General features: G+C 30.9%; 2 protein-coding genes and 1 long non-coding RNA gene across 3 annotated transcripts; 1 reads left to right on the forward strand and 2 right to left on the reverse strand.

Annotated features, from left to right (window-relative positions):
- Positions 1-4,808: 4,808 nt before the first annotated feature.
- Positions 4,809-12,765, reverse strand: RIOK2 (RIO kinase 2). Its single transcript, XM_090113273.1, has 8 exons — positions 12,615-12,765; positions 12,394-12,535; positions 11,815-11,983; positions 11,233-11,442; positions 6,952-7,143; positions 6,439-6,610; positions 5,609-5,725; positions 4,809-5,291 (listed from the first exon to the last, which is right to left on the reverse strand). The coding sequence occupies exons 1-8, from the start codon at positions 12,678-12,680 to the stop codon at positions 4,827-4,829; spliced, it is 1,533 nt and encodes a 510-aa protein (XP_089969399.1). The 5' UTR covers positions 12,681-12,765; the 3' UTR covers positions 4,809-4,826.
- On the reverse strand, positions 8,954-11,068 carry LOC149900350 (uncharacterized). Its single transcript, XR_016457841.1, has 3 exons — positions 10,457-11,068; positions 9,900-10,036; positions 8,954-9,074 (listed from the first exon to the last, which is right to left on the reverse strand). It is a non-coding gene; the product is annotated as an uncharacterized LOC149900350 (long non-coding RNA).
- A 358-nt stretch (positions 12,766-13,123) lies between the features above and the next one.
- LOC149900351 (arrestin domain-containing protein 1-like) lies at positions 13,124-16,515 on the forward strand. The gene is made up of 6 exons (XM_090113297.1): positions 13,124-13,342; positions 13,415-13,564; positions 13,821-14,026; positions 14,588-14,773; positions 15,109-15,297; positions 15,838-16,515. Exons 1-6 carry the CDS (start codon positions 13,219-13,221, stop codon positions 16,240-16,242), a joined length of 1,260 nt encoding a protein of 419 aa, XP_089969423.1. The 5' UTR covers positions 13,124-13,218; the 3' UTR covers positions 16,243-16,515.
- The last annotated feature ends 2,909 nt before the right edge of the window (positions 16,516-19,424 follow it).

Genomic DNA, 19,424 nt, shown 5'->3' on the forward strand with positions numbered 1-19,424 from the left:
CGAACAAGGTACATTCCAGTTTTGAATAAAGGACGGTCTAGAAACTTTGCAAAAGGTTATTTTTTTTTAAACTAACGGTCATAATGAGTCATCGGAATAAGAATACCGTTTAAGATTTTTATTAAAGCCGTTTTAATTGTGTTCTACATTGTTGTTTCCATACTTACTTATTTATTATTACCTTAGATCATTAAGTAATGATCTAAGGTTATTACCGTGTTCGTGCAATAAAATTAAACAGTGTTCGAAAATCTTAACTAATATGTCCATTTAATGATTTGTTTCTGCGGTGTTTCCTTCATTTTTTCCCAACATTTTAAATTAACAGCAACCGAAAATCAATTAAAAACATACACATATTAAGCAACCAAAGTTTACTAATAAAATAACCGCATATAACCGCGTGGTGTAGTAACAGCCTAAATAAAAAATAAACGTGTAGTTGTAGTGCGTGGGGTGGTGTGTGTAATGATAAAAATGAATGGACTGTGGTCGAAGGCGCGGCTTTTCGTCATACCACGTGACCAAACTGCCGCGGTCGGGCCCCTCACACGATAACTAATTAACTAGTTATACCCGTTATATCGCTATTTCAATAATTCGTCGATAATTTTAATTATTAGTGACTTAAATTGATTCTGTGATATTTAAAAATATTCAAAACACGGAAAATTTTAAAATCGATTAAATAATGTGAGACGCGGATTTGGAATACCGCCAGTTTTAAAACCATTTTGTTACTAAACACTAAACTTACGTGCTATTTTCTGCACTAAAACAAAAAGAAAGTATTTTCCAGCGCATAATATTAGTTTTAAATATACTTATATGACCGTTAACTTAATTTTTTCAAATTAAACATTATGTAGGTAATTACTAATTAGTTACATAGGTATTAGGTACTAATTTTTTGACCATTAATTGCCTTGTTTTAATTTTTTAATATGTATTAATACTCACCAACGAACGTAGGTACTCAAATATTCATAGCTCTATCCGGGAATTTAATTCACACAATAGCAGATTAAAAAGTAGATACACATAACACACTCATATTATAAACCGTTTGTCCGTCCGTCACCTACAAACATCTGTTATCAGCTTTAAAAATATAAAATCGTATCGCAAACTGAAGATTCATTCGTGCGTATTTTATGAAAAAGTAATGCACAAGTACTATATATATGTACGCGCGAGCGAAGCCGCGAGAACAAACTAGTGAAAAAAAAATATGTTATCGCATAGTTCAAATTGACGCACGGGTTTAGCATACGTAAATTACACTGTAAATAACTTTAAATAATTAATAACTTTGGATAAGCGTCCGCGTGACTAGGTTTTCAACTCAAAAATATCCTCTATTGTACCACATTGTACTATTTACTAATATTTAAATACAATGTGGTTGTGTAAGATGTCTAAGCAAAGGTAACATTGTAAAAAAAATGTAATACGTATATTGCTTTAATAGTGCTGAATGACTTTTTTCTTCAATAAATATTATGTATTTTTAACATTGTTACATTGTTTATTGTTCCTTTTAATTAACGACAATAACAAAACTAATGTTTCGCTTTGAGTACAATCGTAGAATTCTATTCATTCAGAATCACATCTGTGCATTTTTGGCTCAATGGGGCAGCTGTTAGCCAATGCAGTCGTTGTCATGGTAACGGGACTATGATTGGAACGATTGGAACAAAGGGCTTGTTGACCAAGGCTTGACCATAGAACTGTGACTATAGTGAGTAAAAACGGAAAAGTAAAAAATAAAAAAAAAGATTTGATATTCCTTCCGATTCCATCATCAAATCAGCTCTATGTCATGATAATGTTTCATCGCTATCCAATTTACATATACGTTTACAAAATTTCATCTCAATCGGTTACCGGTTAGTGAATCAAAGTAACTTGCTAGATTTCAATTAGGTAAGTCGAGATCAGACAAAAATGCTCATAAAATAAAAACTTTTCCTTTCCGAATAAAATTTTTATGGGACCAATTCGACACCATTCCGCATCAAACAAAAACGGTGTACATACATACAAAGAATATACCGGTTGAATTGATACCCTCCTCCTTTTTTTGAAGTCGGTTAAAAAATGATATATGTATGTGTATTAGTAGTAGCACAATATCATTTTCGAAGACACGTATGTATATTGTATGGGTTTGTTTACGGAACCCTACAAATAGATATATAGGCAACGTTCTCAAGGAATAATTTTATCTTATAGGTAAATGCGTCATTTTGGATCTATTGATATAAAAAATGCAATTCATCAGTACTTAATGGTACTTACGCCAATTAATTTAATTATTATTAATTTTTTTGTCATTAGGTCATTGATATAGAAATCGATAATCGATATACATAGTTCGAGAGCTATTTCTTCGTCATTAATGTTTATTTTGTAATCTAAGAATGTTCCTTATTCATAGGCCTGTAAAAAGTGCGATCGAAATATCCTTTTAATAATTTCGTTTTAAGGTTCGCCATCCTAAAAATATAAGATTTTTTCTAAATTCAAGTTAATGTATAACTACTTAAGCATTTTTTCTTTCCTGCTCAATAATCATTGCTCATGACTAATTTGATAATTTGATAAAAATATATCGGAACATTATTGTATTTAACAACAAAATAGGTACCATAGGTACCAATGGGATGATACTTTTAAACATTTAAATGACCAACGTCGGCGCGCCACGTAAATTTAAAAAAATAATTTGGAAAATCCAAAAGTGCACGCCTCATAATTTTTTTTTAATAAATATTTATTAATTATTATTTTTGTTTATTTAATAACAATTAAACCACATCGAATCAGACCCTGAAAAATGAAAGGGTTCTATTCCTGAGCATACTCAAGCGTAAGAGAAAAAAAAAGACTCGATTAGTAAAGTATTTCGGTCGCTATCGTGTTAACAAGAAAAAGGATCCGCACATACAGACACACGGACGTCCAAGACAGAACTTTTTTAAACTGTTTTTTAACTAGTTTAAATAACAAAAATGACATCAAAAATATCATGAACGTTAAAAATAGTGTTTTTTCTTAATATGTGTGTGTATGTATTATCTTACAAGTGCAATGTATGATACATAAAGACATTTTAAGTTTGAAAAATCAGATGTTTTGCGCGAAGTGACAGTAGTACCCACCTCAACGCTTCGCTTATGAGGCGTGCAATAGGTTCATGAGTAATGAGTATAGTGTACCTATGTACATAACTTTCGTCACATTTGACGCTTGGTCGTAAAATAAGTGCAAAACAAGTGAATAGTAGGTACGTCATCGTACGTCCACGTACGTCCTAGGAGACCCGCCAACGGGCACGACCTTACCACGTCAATGACTGCCCCTGGTAACGAAAACAATTTCGACTTTAGATAACTAAACGTTTAAGATTAAACGTTAATAATTCTCTATTATGGCATAAGTAAAGAGAAAATAACATGCTATAAATAAAAAATACCTAAGTTTTGTATGTTTACGAAAACATGATCGATTCTTGCTCAGTTGCAACAAAATATAAGATAAATTATAATAATTATAATTTATACCTATTTACAAATATACTTATTTACAAACATACTTATTTATAGGTACTTATTGACAAATATGCTTATAATTTATATTTATTATAATTTATCTTATTTGTTGTAACTGAGCAAGAATCGATCATGCTTTCGTAAACATGCAAAACTTATTTTTAATTTATTTAGGTAAACATGTTATGTTCTCTTTACTTAGGCCTTATTAGAGAAATTGTACATATATATAATGACTGTACATTGTACACATATCAAATCATATTTTATTCCTTTAAATTCATGACGCTATAATTGTAATTTATGGTTCTGAAATATATTAAGTAGGTACTTAGGCACTTGAGTATTTATCATGCTGTTACACAATACATTTTTATAATGCCATTTAATAATGGGATAACATGGTATTTAACATTTGAGATAAGTATAATATTTAAATGGAGCTAATAATATTATATTGACGGGCTGTTATTTATCTAAAAACACGCAAGGTTACATAAGTGTATACCTACTGTATAATAAACAAGATTTTACATACAAACACGCTTATAATTAGAAGAGATTTATGTGTACATATAATACAATTTAGAGACAGCTTTTTGAACTTATTAGAAGTTTTAGAAAAAAAAGTAACAGAAAAATTGCAAAAAAATATATTTTATGTCGCATTGTGAAAAATACTTACCTACATAAACTTATACTTACATAAAATTAAAAATAATAGCAACATTTTTTTACTAACCAACTAACTTTACTTAAAAATTTAGTTTTGTATTGTTGAAAGATAGAAAAATCTTTTTTTTCTACATTATCGTAATTCACTGAACTCAAAACAGAAAGAATGCATACTTACATACTTTCTGATTCGGTGTGCGTCTATTTAGAATGTAAAATCGATGTAATTGTTTGAAAAAATATGTTAATTTATGTCTCTGGTCATGTTATAAATATGCAAATAGGGTTTACCTTGCTTGTTATTTGAAATTATACTAATATGATAATAATCACACAGATAATAATATAAAATTACCGGACCCGTAAAAACTCTGTTTACTACATACGTAGGCAAATCTCTACCTACGCTTAAAGTAAGCAGAGTTTTCTTATGAGCTATACAATGGACTTTGAACATTATTGCCACGGAACAAGGTTCTAATTTCAATGAATATTTGATACAACACCGGTTGGACATTTTTGACGACCTTTCATGAGTCTGTTTATAGTTATAGGAAATATTGAATAAAACGCAAATTCTATATAAATCTTTATTTATTCATCCCATCCCCACAACCCGTGGCTTTCTCTTATCGTCTCTCTATTATCTCTTCTATGTCTTGTAACTGCACTGGCTTCTCCCTTCGCAATCGCCTTTTTCCTCTCCATTTTCTTCTGTCTTTGTTCTAGATTCTTCTTAACTTGCTGCTTTACTACATCTGGTGCTATAGTACTCGCAGATGTATACGATCTCATTGACCTTACGTCCGACAATGCTTTTTCTATCATCGCCAATCTGTATTTCTGCGAGTTTTTATCTAAATCGCTTCCAGAATCTTCTATTTCTTCCGTTTTATCTTCTGTTTCTTTTTCAATATTTTCTGTACCTTCTGTAGTTTCTTCTTCGTTATTAACATTTTCGATAGGCACTAGTTTAGGTATATCTTCGTCTAGATTTAGTTTATTAGTTTTAGCAGCTAGGGTGTGTATAGTTTCATCGTGTTGTATGGACGCTTCGACCTGCAAGAGATAAACAATTCAATTGAATTGTGATAAAGGGGTGGTCGGGGTTAAAACGTGATTATTTATCTTGTATGTAAAAACAAAAACAAAAGTGAAGCTTTCTTATAACTTAGTTATTTTAATAACAATTTTAGTCGAAATGTATTGTGATAAATAAAATTCCACTTTAAGTTACTCTTAGGAAAGTTCACACAATCAAATATATATACTGAAACACAAAGAAAAAATCATAAGACAACATTATATTCACTTCCCAGCCATATAAGGACACAAAAAATCGACATTTAACCAAATACATAATACAATTTATATACCTGACGTCTTAGCGTATCGATTTCATCTTCAGACACTTTAGTGGTGATCTCTTCACTCTGTTCACCTTCATCATCACTGCCTTCATCACCGCTGACTTGGAGACCGATGCCCATTTCCTGTAATAGCGAATTTTTATAAAAACCGATATTAATGGTATTATTGAGTACAATACTTAAAAATATTACTGACGAATTTAGAAAAAAATACTTTTTCAAAATCTCAGTCACAATTTGAATATTTAGATGTATTTTTTAAATCGAAATAATTTAAGATTGTTTACATTGACATTACAAACAACTAGACACAATCGCCTATTAAAATATGGTCGTTAAAATATGTCCGAGCGGCGTAGTATAAAACATTCATTGAAATTAGCACCTTATTTCATGACATTAAAGTTGAAAAGTCTTTTATATTGCTCATTAAAAAACTCTGCCTAATATTCGCGTAGGCAGAGTTTTTTTAGACAATTTTGGAGTGTGATTGTGTGTCTAGTTTTTTGTTGTACGTCGAAGATTGTTAATGATACCATTATTTAGAACATACTTTTTTTTATAAATAAGTATATGTATTAAAAGAATAGAAAAATATATTTTATATTTATTGTTTTTTTTTATAATTTTTTTTAAGACAGAACTAAATCCCATTAACTTCATACATTTACCATCAGGTACCAGGCATGGTAGAAATTGCTGCTTAGCAATAAGACCGCCTCTTGTACAAACTATGCATTTCTTTTGCATTATTGTTATTTTCATAATTCATAATTCAGTTTGTGCAATAAAGTGTTATAAATAAATAAATAAATAAATAAATAACTTAATCTTACCTCCAACAGCTCATCCTCCAGCACTTTATTCCGTTTATACCCAGAGCAAGCCACTTCAGTATCAAGCCGATCGTCTCTCTCGAGTTCTGAAAACTTCGGGTAATCCTCGCTTTCGTAAGCGAAACGCTTCTTGAAGAACTCGCGGACACAACGCACGTCACGGTCGAAGTAACTGGCATAAAGGAAATTTAATTAAATGCTATTTTAAATGTAAAGAAAATTTTAAAGATTCGGAAAACTAGCAAATGCTTTAAGAGAAAAAATGTATACTTTTTTCGTCATACAAAATTCTTGATGTCATATGAATTATACTGTAGTTTTTTTTTCTTCAAATCTTTTTAAGCAACATTTTTAAATATTGACTTGAATAATGTTTATTTTTTTTTTCAAAAAATGCACTTTTTAATCTCATTAGAAGTCTTCTTTAGCAACTTTTATAAAAAAAAACATTTTTTATTTCAAAAGAAAGAAAAATTATCTAACAAATAAAAATCCTCACACATTCATACTCACAGCTCAGCATTAGGATGCTCTGTAGACACCATCTGCGGAAAGTCAATGATCACGGGATGCCCCTCATCATTGATCATGATGTTGAACTCGTTGAAGTCTCCGTGTATAACACCACAATTTCCAAGCCGCACTATGAGACCCATCAACTCATCGTAAAGCCACTCAACGTCAGATACTGATGTGACGTGGGTTCTAGAATTATAATGTGTAAAATAAAACTTTTATGTACATACTAGATTTCCGCCCGCGGCTTCGCCTGCGTTTTCAAAGGAAAACCCGCATAGTTCCCGTTCCCGTGGGATTTCCGGGATAAAACCTACCCTATGTGTTAATCCAAGTTACCTTCTATATGTGTGCTAAATTTCATTGTAATCGGTTCAGTAGTTTTTACGTGAAAGAGTAACAAACATCCATACAAACTTTCGCCTTTATAATATTAATAGGATGTTGTGCTGTTCGAGTCATTATCAGCGGCATCAACAATTGCAATAATATAAATGAGATGTAGGTTACGAATTAATGACTGATGGAGGTTTTGAGGACCACAAAAGAGTATTGTTGGTGCATTGTTTTGTGTAAGTTTTTAATAGAACTTTTCATTATATGCAATGCTCTAATGATTATCAACTGTATTAAATAATAGTTTGGAAAATCCAAAAGTGCACGCCTCATAATTTTTTTTAATAATTATTTATTAATTATTATTTTTGTTTATTTAATAACAATTAAACCACATCGAATCAGACCCTGAAAAATTAAAGGGTTCTATTCCTGAGCATACTCAAGCATAAGAGAAAAAAAAAGACTCGATTAGTAAAGTATTTGGGTCGCTATCGTGTTAACAAGAAAATCCTCCGCACATACAGACACACGGACGTCAAAGACAGAACTTTTTTAAACTGTTTTTTAACTAGTTTAAATAACAAAAATGACATCAAAAATATCATGAATGTTAAAAATAGTGTTTTTTCTTAATATGTGTGTGTATGTATTATCTTACAAGTGCAATGTATGATACATAAAGACATTTTAAGTTTGAAAAATCAGATGTTTTGCGAGAAGTGACAGTAGTACCCACCTCAACGCTTCGCTTATGAGGCGTACAATATGTTAAAAGTAGTAGTTGCTCTTATAATTGTCATTTTAGTGATTTTTTTATATTCATTTAAAATACATTAAGAAAAAGTAAATTAAGACGAAATACAATCATGCTTGTGCACCTTTTGGGCTACGCCCCCTGGGTGGAGCATAAGAGCGCGCGGGACGCTTCACAAAAATCCCCTCGCCACGCCACACAACTAAATAGATGACGGAAACATACGGAACTAACGGAGGTTCAATGAACTTTACTTATATTCATAATATTCGCGCGGTTAAAGCTGAGTAAAGCGATCCGGCAACGTCTTTTCGTTGCCGGGCCCATCGAAGTAGAAAAATCGACCTTTGTTGCTTTGCACGAAGGTCGATTTTTAATTGGTACAAATCTGGTTACAAAAAATGAGCTTGTGACTAAATTATTTTATGATGTAATTATTTGTTATTGTTAGAATTGTCGCTACCTACGTTACTAGCTTATTTGCAAATCTTTGTAAACAAATTTTATAGGTTTTCGACATGGGGACTTTACGTACAATCTTTATATATAAAAATGAATCGCAAAATGTGTTGGTAAGCGCATAACTCGAGAACGGCTGAACCGATTTCGATAATTCTTTTTTTTATTATATTCCTTCAAGTACGAGGATGGTTCTTATGTAGAGAAAACGTAAACATGTACCAAGGGCGAAGCCGGGGCGGACCGCTAGTATGATAATAAAAATACATAATAGAATAATGCTATTTACGTTTGTTTTTTTTTTACATTATTATCGGTTTTAAAAGATTTAAAAAACGGGTTTTTGTTTTTATATCATATTTATTGAAAAAAAAACAATAATAGACAAAAAAATATTATTTACAATTTTGATTATTTTTGAATAAATATATCCGACATTTTGATATACTGGTTTTGTTACCATTTTATTGTTCCAATGTTTATCTTCTTGATACGACTTCTTCTCCTTGTTCCGTAAATAAATATGTCTCTTGCCCGTTACTTTGAGCTATCCTTGTACATTGAGGTGCTGAAACAACCATAATAAGTTATAATAGGAGAAAAATTAATTGATAATACCTCTTATAATACCACGATTATTATAAAGATACTGTCATCAAAACTAGAAAAAATTGCACAGTTGTGTACGTTCCTTTGTCGCTTTATTACCCTAGCCCGTAATAAACTCGTTTGTCGGCGTCATACATAGCAAACTTTCTGAGAAAATCGTTCTTTTGTTTGCAAAATTTTACGGTTGACCGCAATTATTATAACAAGTGCTTTTATAAAAATAAGTAAAAAATTTCGCAGCTGTGTCCGTTCGTTTATCGCTCTATTGTCCTAGCTCGTAAAAAAGTCGATTGTCGGCATCATAGTTACATAACTACAAATTTTTCAAATATTTTTTATATAAAACTTATAAGTAATTATGCTTATGCATAATATGCAAATAGTATTCATAAAAACAAATTAAAAATTACTCATACATACATTCATTCGAATTGATATATGTATAAATAAATATCCTGTATCTAGTCCTGTCTAGATCTAATCCTTGTCTTGGGATTGCTCACATGTGTATAGAATTGTTAGTAGATCAGCAATACGCCTAAAATAGCATGATATCTAATAAGTAAAAAAATTACAATTACCGGTGCAGTGAAAGACCTCAGACAATAGTTATAATACAATAAAAACAAAAAACAAAAAAGTTATACGCAATAGGGTTGAAAAAAAATTGTTTCTGATCTCTCTGGTAATTACCTACCCGTCAGTGATAACTTACACTAGTCTGAAATATTCCACTATCTTCAATCTTATGACTTATAAATAAATGACATAAGAATAAACTTACACAAAAAAAGTACTATGTGAAACTGTCTGAAGATCCACATCAGTTTCTGGTAATCATGGTTGGTCTAAAAGACTAACGTGTCTTTATTGCGTCCTGGCTTGCAAGCTGCACATCGGATTTTTCGTGGTCGCGCTTCGCTATTAGAAATAAAAATACATACACAAATCAGTAGTATATATTTTATTGGAAAATGAAATCTCAAAAAACAACTAAAACATTACCTATTTATACCAATAGTAAAATTATAAATAAAAATAAAGACAGAGTGCATAAAATTATAAAATCTTGATTTGTGCGTCGCTAAATTCAGACTTTGTAAACATATATGTACTAATACAAAAATCATAAATACGTACCTAATGAAATCTCAAAATATGACTAAAATAATATTACTTATTACAAATAAAAATAACTATCAGATTTTCATTTATGCGTTTCTCAATTTAGACTTGTAAACATATACCTAGTAATCAAAATATTTGAAGTTGAAATCTTTAGACTTGTAGCGACCGAAAGACATAATAAATATAAATAAGCATGATAAACATTAAACTTACCTATTTAGATTCAATAACTGTAGTTTCTTCATCTGCCTTCGCAACATTTTCTTCCTAATGTTCTCACCATCAATGTTTTGGCCACCAAAATTCACCATGTTTATGAAAGACTTTAGTAACACTAACACTAAATCACGTATGCGAGTAGACAACGGCACCGCGCGAAAAAGTTGTACAGGACTGCTCTCTAAGACGCGTTGGCGTCGACTAACAGGAGGCGGAACGGCGGAAGCGACCGGCCTGCGCGCAATTTTTTGCTCATAGTTTATAAATATATTTTTTTTAAATTACTGATGTATTAATTGAAAAATCTAATCCCGTACGTCCCTCAAGAATTGAATGGAAGTGGATGTGGATAAAATTTCATTGATATTACTTTACTATTGTCCAAATGAAATTGATTCTCCGTTTAATTTTTGGCCAACTTCACAACGTTTTTCTATCGAGGCAAATTTTGTCAATCGTGTTTCGGTTCCCAAACGTCACTAAACAAACTCTTCAATTAAATAAATCGATAAATAAAAAAAATCAAATTCAAAGTTTTTGAAGAAAAAAATTAATTCTCCGTGCGCTCGAAACGTATGTTTTGGGTCTCATTTCGCCTTAAATAAGCAATTTAACAATACATTTTTATGTTCTTGCGAAAGCAAATTCGACACGACATATATTAAATATTATTAGAGCGTTTTTTAACATCAAAAGAGCTTAAAATATGATTTAAACAATAAAGAAACACTTTTTCTCTAATTTGTCTTACAACTACAACTATTACTTACAACGGTCCACCCTGCACTAGCTCCATAACAACACAATGTCTGTTGAAGTCAATCGGCTTGGGCACTGGGAAGCCTCTATCATACAATGCCTTCATGTAAGCAAACTCTTTGGTAGCAGATATACGAGAGAGGTAAAGCCAGGACGCGCGGTTCCTGTGCGCGTGGTAGTCGCGCTTGTCCTTTATGTTGCGAAAACATGTGCGGCCTAGTCTGTAAATTAATTTTTAAAACTATAGTGATTAAAATGAATTGCCAAATGTGTTGCTAAGCGTAAAACATGAAAAAAATCATATAAAGCATATCTATGAATGTGTTTGAATTTTAAATTTAATGAGATTGAACCTTGATCCTTTTAAAATAAGAGATATGTATCAATGAAATATGCATGTATTGAAAAAGCTTACAGTATATAAATTTATAAAGATACGGATTGGCGTGAAAGGATGCGGGTTCGAGTCCCGCCTTGTGATCAAATTTTATATTTATAAAGCATTTGAATGCCTTAAAACCAAAAATATCAAATTCAAGCTTACAGTATACCTACATGTCCCTTTTAAAAATGTATTATTTACTACTTAATACCTGTGCAATTTCAAACACAATGGAGTTTTGTCTTCATCGGCAACTGTGTAAATATTAGACTCTTTGCCGACACCAATCTGATTTCCAAAAGATGCAATGACTTTCCTGTTTGTGAGGGCTTTGAGAGCAAGGTAGTCATAGCCTGCGTTTGTGAGCCGAAAACCATCATCTGTAATGTAAATATAAAGAAATAAAATGGTATAATAGTTACAAGAGAATGCAGTTTAATATGGATTCCAATTTATTTATTCATATACTTTAGTTTACTTTCAACATGTGTACGAGCAAGCACGTCCAAAGTGCAATAAGGCGCTTTGCTTGCATATTGCGTAACTCAAATTGTTTCCAATATTTTAAACTTTATATTATATTCAAATCAGTTCATCGTCGACGGCCATTAAGAGTACCTCTCGTGACTCATTTTATTACAAGTTTCTGTTTAATACAAGTTTTTTATATTTCAATAATTCTTTTATTTAATACTAATTAATTATATACAAGTACGGGATAGGCCCGTACAACATGCAATGCATAATTATATCATACAAAGCTACTGATATCTGATTTAGAAGAACTTACAATGTTTTCCTCGTTCATATGTCAACAATCTGTGTTTACATAAATCCTTCATCAATTTGTGAACACCACCATGTCGCAAGTTAGCGATCGACGCTACTAGAGAACCGGGAACTAATTCGTGATTTTTCATACCCATTTCGACCTTAAAACAAAAGAAATAAACAGGCAATGCTTCATAACCTTACGGTACATAAAGTTAGAGGATTGTATTAGTCACTTACAGCTGTTAAAACACGAAAATCTTCTCCCGTCAAGTAACGCAGAATAGTAACGTCGAGTTTACCCATTTTGAATACTTAAATAGGCTCACTTCTAGAAAATAAACAAATAAAACGTGGTCACAATTCACATCGCCAAATCGTAATATTTTGATTTTTGTGTCATTGTCAAATGTCAAGTGTGACTTGTGAGTTGTGACAGCTGACTTTTTTTTTTCGTTGGCGATTCGACTGATCTATTTGCCAGTGTCAAGTTTTAAAAAACTGAGAGCTTATGATTTTTATTTCTTACTCACACATCCTTTGTTATATGAACCCTGAATATCCATGTTTATTTTACGTTTGCATGTAGATCAATTTTTCAAAATTTGTTACTTAAAAAACGGCGATTAATTTTAAACTAGCAACATAGCGTTCCTTGAGTTTGACAAATGACAGTTGACCTTGACATGTTTTGACTTTTGACTTTTAAAATCGAATTGGATTTGGATGGATTTGGACGTCCGCGTCTGGAAGTGTTTAATATTTTGATTTATGTTTAGTTTCACTTATATATATAGCTATTTTTATGTTCTCTGTTACTTCTTCACTGTAATATACAATAATAATGGCATTAAAAGGTTTTAAAACTGGAACTATAAGTTTAGACGAGCCGCGATCTATTTATTATGCAGGGCAGGTGCTCACAGGCAAAATTCAATTCGAATTGGATGAAATGTTAACATTTACAGGTACCTTTTGATTTACTTTCACAATAATATGTTATATATCACAAAAATATTTAATTTTTACATTTGTTACAGCCATCAAAGTTGCATACATTGGCCAAGCTATCGTGAAATGGTCAGAATATCAAACTGAAAAATATTCTGGTGTTGAAAGGACTAGAGAGATAGAATACGGTGGCCAAGAACTATACTTCAACTTTGAACAATGTCTATGTGGTGGATCTGGTTTGTATTCATAAATAAAAGAAATATTGTAAAAAACTACTATCATCTATTGAAGATCACTTACTATGGACTTCTTTATCTATCTCGTACATAATATCTGCTAATTTATAGACCACTAGCAATAAAAATATAAATACTTATATTCTTCCATGTAATTTGACCATCACCTTTATATTTACCCATTGCTTGCAGTAGAAAAAATTGCAAGTAGGTAATAATTGTTAAATTTTAGAGACTTTAATTTGTAACATTTCAGTAACCACTCTACCACCCGGCCCTCAGTCTATAAACTTCTCCTATCTAATACCAAGCAATGTGCCTTCATCCTTTCAAGGGGCTAAAGGCCAGGTTAGATACTCTGTAAGGGCATATCTTGACTATCCAGACACTACAAGGGACGAACTTGTCGCTGACTTTGATGTGATTGCTCCCTTGGACTTAAATACTGTAGATTGTATTAAGGTATATTTTTCTTAATTTAATTTATAGTGTCGCTAGTATTATTGCATTATGTAAGTCAGGCTTGCTTATTTTATAAAATAAAAAAAAAACATAAGGCAAAAATAGGCATATGAGCATATAATTCCAAACTTGTTCTAATTGTTGTAATTTTTTTACGGTATATAGAATATACGTTAATTAGGCCTTCATCAAGCAATGTGGCCATATTATGTAACCATTATTTCCAGTTCTTAATTGATGTTGATTACACTTAATTAATCACATTGTCATTGTAATATTTGGTTTTTCAAATTGTATAAAAGTATTACAGTAAAATCCGTTTATAATGACATCAAAGGGAAATAACAATTTTGTAGTCTAAATATAAAGTCTATACATAGGAAAACAAATTTAATAAATAATAACTGACGGAAACATCACATTTTTTTTGGAAATTGTCCGAATTTACGAAAACCTCAGATCCCAACATATCTCTAACATTTAACCTCCTTTTTCCTACTGATAGGTACATATACTTTATTTGAAGGTATGTTCTTATGCCTTAATTATTGTGTATTTCAGACCCCAATAGCAATGGAGTTTGAGGAAGTATCAAGTTGCAATTGTTTTTGTGAAGACGAATTAATAAATATTAAATTTCAAGCGCCGGTGTCTGGTTATTGTCCTGGGCAGATAATGAATATCCAAATAGATTCGCAGAATGACACTGGTTCTGAAGTTACCAAGATTTTGTTTCAAATAATAAAGGTAAGGATTTAGTTTGATTAAGATGGAAAAACAGGTTTTTTTATACAAAGAAAAGTAGAAAGGGAATTTTTATAGCAGAAAGGGCATTGCCCCCTTTGAAAAAGTAGAAAGGGCATTTACATTGTCTCAAACCTAATAAATTGTATGTATACTAAAACCGTCCTCTAGAATTACTCTATCTATTAAAAAAAAAAGAATTAGTTTAAGACGATTTTTTAATCCGTAGCATTGTTTTAACAGACACTGGAAAGCGGCTTTGTTTTTTACTATGTATTTGTAATCTATTAAAGTTAATAAATAATGATGTATATTTAAACAAGATTTTTAAATTGCAGAAGGAAAGATACCACTCTCAACAGCCAATATCCACATATATACCGCCAGAAGAAATTCTATACACCATGGCACATGGCCCCATCCTGGCTCATACGAAACGTAGCTTTACTTGCCAGATGCGAGTGCCCAATATTATTGCTTATAATCTAGAAAACTGTCGGATTATTGATGTCGCGTATTTTTTGAAGGTTGGTATTATAGCTGAACTGGTGATCATTTGTGCTCAATTTTTTTGCATAAAGTTGAAATAAATTTTAATTATCTAGAGTTGTTGTTAATATATTATTACAAAGCTGCAAATGCATGTTGAAAAATTCTCATCTGGGAAGCGACAAATAAATAAAAAAATAAAAATGTAGCAATATTTATAGACTATTGCTCAAAAAATGTTAACCATGAATACAAGGTTTTATTCTTTACACAAACAGTACAATATTTTGTACTTCAAGCCACACTGTATATGTGCAAAAAATAATTTTCAAAACAATGACGTTTAAGAATAAATTAAGACGCATAAGTATGAATATTTAACGGCCGCGGCGTAGGAAAACAATTCGTTATTGCTTAAATAATATATTAAAATCTGAAATAAATGGAATAAATAAAAATAAATAAATTAAATATTCATGATGAATAAACACTTGCAAATATTGTTCCTAAATAGGCAAAAAAACCTCGATAACAACTCTATAATCTATATATACAAATTTAAAATTATTTATTTTCAGGTAAAACTAAAAATGTCTGGCTGCATCGACGATGTTGAAGATGAATGCGAGTTCTGCATCGGTTTAGTGCCTTTACAAGAAACGGTCGAAGGAACGTACACACATCCTATGTCCTTTTTACTCCCGGAAGCTCCCGTTCCAATAATACAAAATACACAAACAATTCCAAATAACTCATATCCTTTACAAAATGTTGCCAGTCTAAATCAACAAAATGCGTATCCACAAAATACAGTGTGCCCTGTACCTGTTCCTAATGTTGCTAACCTAAATAATCAGCCTAATTATGTCATCGGTTTTAAAGTACCGGGGTTGCCAGACGCAAATGCAACTACTTATCCAATGAATGATAATCAAAATAGATATTCTAACGAATATCCTAAACCATCAGCCCCACCAATGTAAGCTTAAGAGATTTTTATATTTTTGTATGTTTTACAACTTTTTTTACTGAGCAGCATATTTTACGTACAAATGAATTGTAATGCTTTAGCTCTTATTTAGAGTGCCTTAATATTAAGATGCAAATTTTTTGAAAATTTATATTTTAATACTGAATGAATTCGTGTATGAAATATAATGTAATGAATAAAATATTATAGGGATCGCTTATTTTTATAAAGGGTATACTCAAATATAATTAATTATAAGCTTGTGAAGATTTTTTATAACTTTATAAAGACATATTATTATACTAGCGGTCCGCCCCGGCTTCGCCCGTGGTACATATTTACGTTTTCTCTACATAAGAACCATCCTCGTACTTCAAGGAATATAATAGAAAAGAATTATCGAAATCGGTTCAGCCGTTCACACGTGATACCGTGACAACGCGAAACGGGTACAGACCCACCGCCTTTTAGCTCCCGCCGCGAAGGGCGTCGAACGCGGCAACTGATACACAAAAATAATCCTTATGGCATGATTCTGTATTCACGCGCGATGACTTATAGCGTATATTTTCATGTATAACTTTGGTGTTTCTACACCGATTTACATGATTCTTTTACTATAACCTGCCCAGGAGTATGAAGAATAATTGTGCCAAATTTGGTTAAAATCCGTCGTGTAGTTTTTGTTTCTATAACGAATATACAGACAGACAGACAGACAGACAGACAGACAAAAATTTTACTTATTGCATTTTTGGCATCAGTAGCGATCCCTTATCACCCCTTCATAGTTTTTTTTTTAATATATTTCATGTACAGAATTGGCCTCTCTACAGATTTATTATAAGTATAGATTATTGACGTTTAACGTTTTTTAAATTTAAATATTAGACAAAATGCATATATATTAGAAATCGCACTATGTGTACATCCTTAGAAATTGATTACGAAAATAATAGTAAAATAATAGAAGTTTTATAATTTTTAATTTTTGGAATTTTTAAAAAAAACGTGAATTACCCTATGATTTTTTATAATATAAGGGTTGTATAGTCACGAAGTGATTAAATATACCTACATACATTTAACTGCTATAAAATAGGTATATTTTTTAAGTGCCATATACTATTATTTCACAGTTTAAGTTATTCATTACTCATTAGTTAAGTCTGTTTTAAAAACTGAAATGAACATATTATATTTTTTATGTTTTAAAAGGTATATTGGTTAAATCGTTAGATAATCTCATATGAATTTATGTAATTATACTGGTAAATAATCTCAAACTCTTCATTTTTTAAACACCAACAATATCTTTGGTTGAAATATGTTCGATCATGCAAATTGATTCTTAAACTATTTTATATAAAACTAGCTTTCCGCCCGCGGCTTCGCCCGCGTTTTCAGAGAAAACCCCGCATAGTTCCCTTTCCCGTGGGATTTCCGGGATAAAACCTATCCTATCTCTCAAGTTGGATCGAACTGCACATGGTGTGCGAATTTTATTATAATCGGATATGTGGTTTAGGAGTCCATATATACTTACCTCACAATTTTTTTTAAAGGTATTGCACTTGACAGTACCTAATTACTATAATAATGTGACTACACATACATGCTAAATTGGTGCTGTGTATTTATGTTTTATTGAAGCTCTAAGCAAAATCACAAAATAATACTTAATGTTAAATCAGCATTTGTGATTGTTTATTTTATGTAATTTTTACTATTTGTTACTGAATATTTTAGTGTTTGAAATATATTGTTTAAGGTGTTAATGATAATATGTATATATTTTTATTCTTACATCGTTGTTTTATTTTACCCAAATTTTACCAATTTTTGGTTTGTCTTTGAATAGTTATTATAGTTGTTATTATTATTTTTGGAGTCATCTCTTATCTTTTTCTAGTATTTGATTTCACGCGAATATTATATACATTTAGAATTTATTATTTTCCCGACGTTTCGCACACTTTGCAGCGAAACGCCCGCGTCGGGAAAATTATATAATGAATAAATTGCGTTTAAAATCTTTAATTTTTATCCGTACAGCTGTTATTGAGTTACAAGTAATGTAATATAGATTGATATTGTTTCGTATATTATGAATTTTTCTTTGATACATGAAAATTAAATAAAAACAGTGCTTTTAAGTCTTCTTGATTCCTATGGATTGATTTTGCCAAATGTCTAGTAAAGCGTAAATGAATGGCAGGTAAAATGTATATTATTAATTATACATTATACAAGGAAATAAATAAAACTCTAGTATCAATATTAAAACATTTATTAAATTCAAAATTGGTTTGTGATTACAAATTATATTCTTAAAAAGACAATAAATCTTATGTTACATAGCTTTTTATTTAAATGTATAAAAAATCGCCTTTTATAGTAACTATAGAAAATATGGTTCAGTCTATTTGCATAGTTTAGTTGAATATAGTGTAAAAAAACAAGTACCCATGATCAATTTTTTTAAAGGCAAAGTGGTGATTCTTTATTTTCGTTATGTGGGGCATAGCGTATAGGACTCGGGACTTTGTGAATGTAAACATGTATTCACCAATGTAGGAGAATAATATATATTTTTTTTATAATAATACATTTATTAATTTTATCATAAAAAATAGTACAAAAGCTGCTCAAATTATATCAAACTACTTGCATCGTAAATCTTATTCTAAAAGCATTTGTGCTCCATCTTAAAACTAAACGAGTAAATATTCTTATCAAAACTAACAATAATATAAACTTACAATTAACAAACAGACTTATGTATATAAAAAATAAGAATTGTATAAGTATTATGGCAGTTACGGGTCATTTTTTATGTAATAATCATTATCATCACCCTGTAATAACATTATGTATTTTAAAATTCATATAAAGTCATATACCTGCATATTTATAAATTTATAATCGAGATAAGCTTATCAAAGGATTCTTATATGTTAGTTTATGTATTCGAAGCTTACTCATTCTACAGTGTCCCATCGTCGGTATTCTAAGCTCAATGGAGGTTATAGGTTTGCATACGCTGAGTACGTAAAAAATACTTATAAAATTCCAGATGCATTTTTTTTCAAATAGATGAATTATTCTTAAAACTATTTGTGCACACCCCTAACAAGCAACCCCCCCCAACTTTGGCACCCGCACGTGAGCTATCGTTTTATTGTTTTCATAGAC

Source organism: Colias eurytheme, chromosome 19 (genome assembly GCF_061535395.1).
Source record: "Colias eurytheme isolate Ceu_HAF_F1 chromosome 19, ilColEury1 Martin Lab GWU primary, whole genome shotgun sequence".
Lineage (NCBI taxonomy): Eukaryota > Metazoa > Arthropoda > Insecta > Lepidoptera > Pieridae > Colias > Colias eurytheme.

Coding starts and splice junctions, on each gene's coding strand:
- RIOK2 (XM_090113273.1), bottom strand. CDS start 12,680: ATGGGTAAACTCGACGTTACTATTCTGCGTTACTTGACGGGAGAAGAT. Junction 7,144..11,232: donor CTAGTGCAGGGTGGACCGTT/GTAAGTAATAGT, acceptor TTATAATTCTAG/AACCCACGTCACATCAGTAT. Junction 6,611..6,951: donor GAGCATCCTAATGCTGAGCT/GTGAGTATGAAT, acceptor CCTTTATGCCAG/TTACTTCGACCGTGACGTGC.
- LOC149900351 (XM_090113297.1), top strand. CDS start 13,219: ATGGCATTAAAAGGTTTTAAAACTGGAACTATAAGTTTAGACGAGCCG. Junction 14,774..15,108: donor TTTTGTTTCAAATAATAAAG/GTAAGGATTTAG, acceptor TTTAAATTGCAG/AAGGAAAGATACCACTCTCA. Junction 15,298..15,837: donor ATGTCGCGTATTTTTTGAAG/GTTGGTATTATA, acceptor ATTTATTTTCAG/GTAAAACTAAAAATGTCTGG.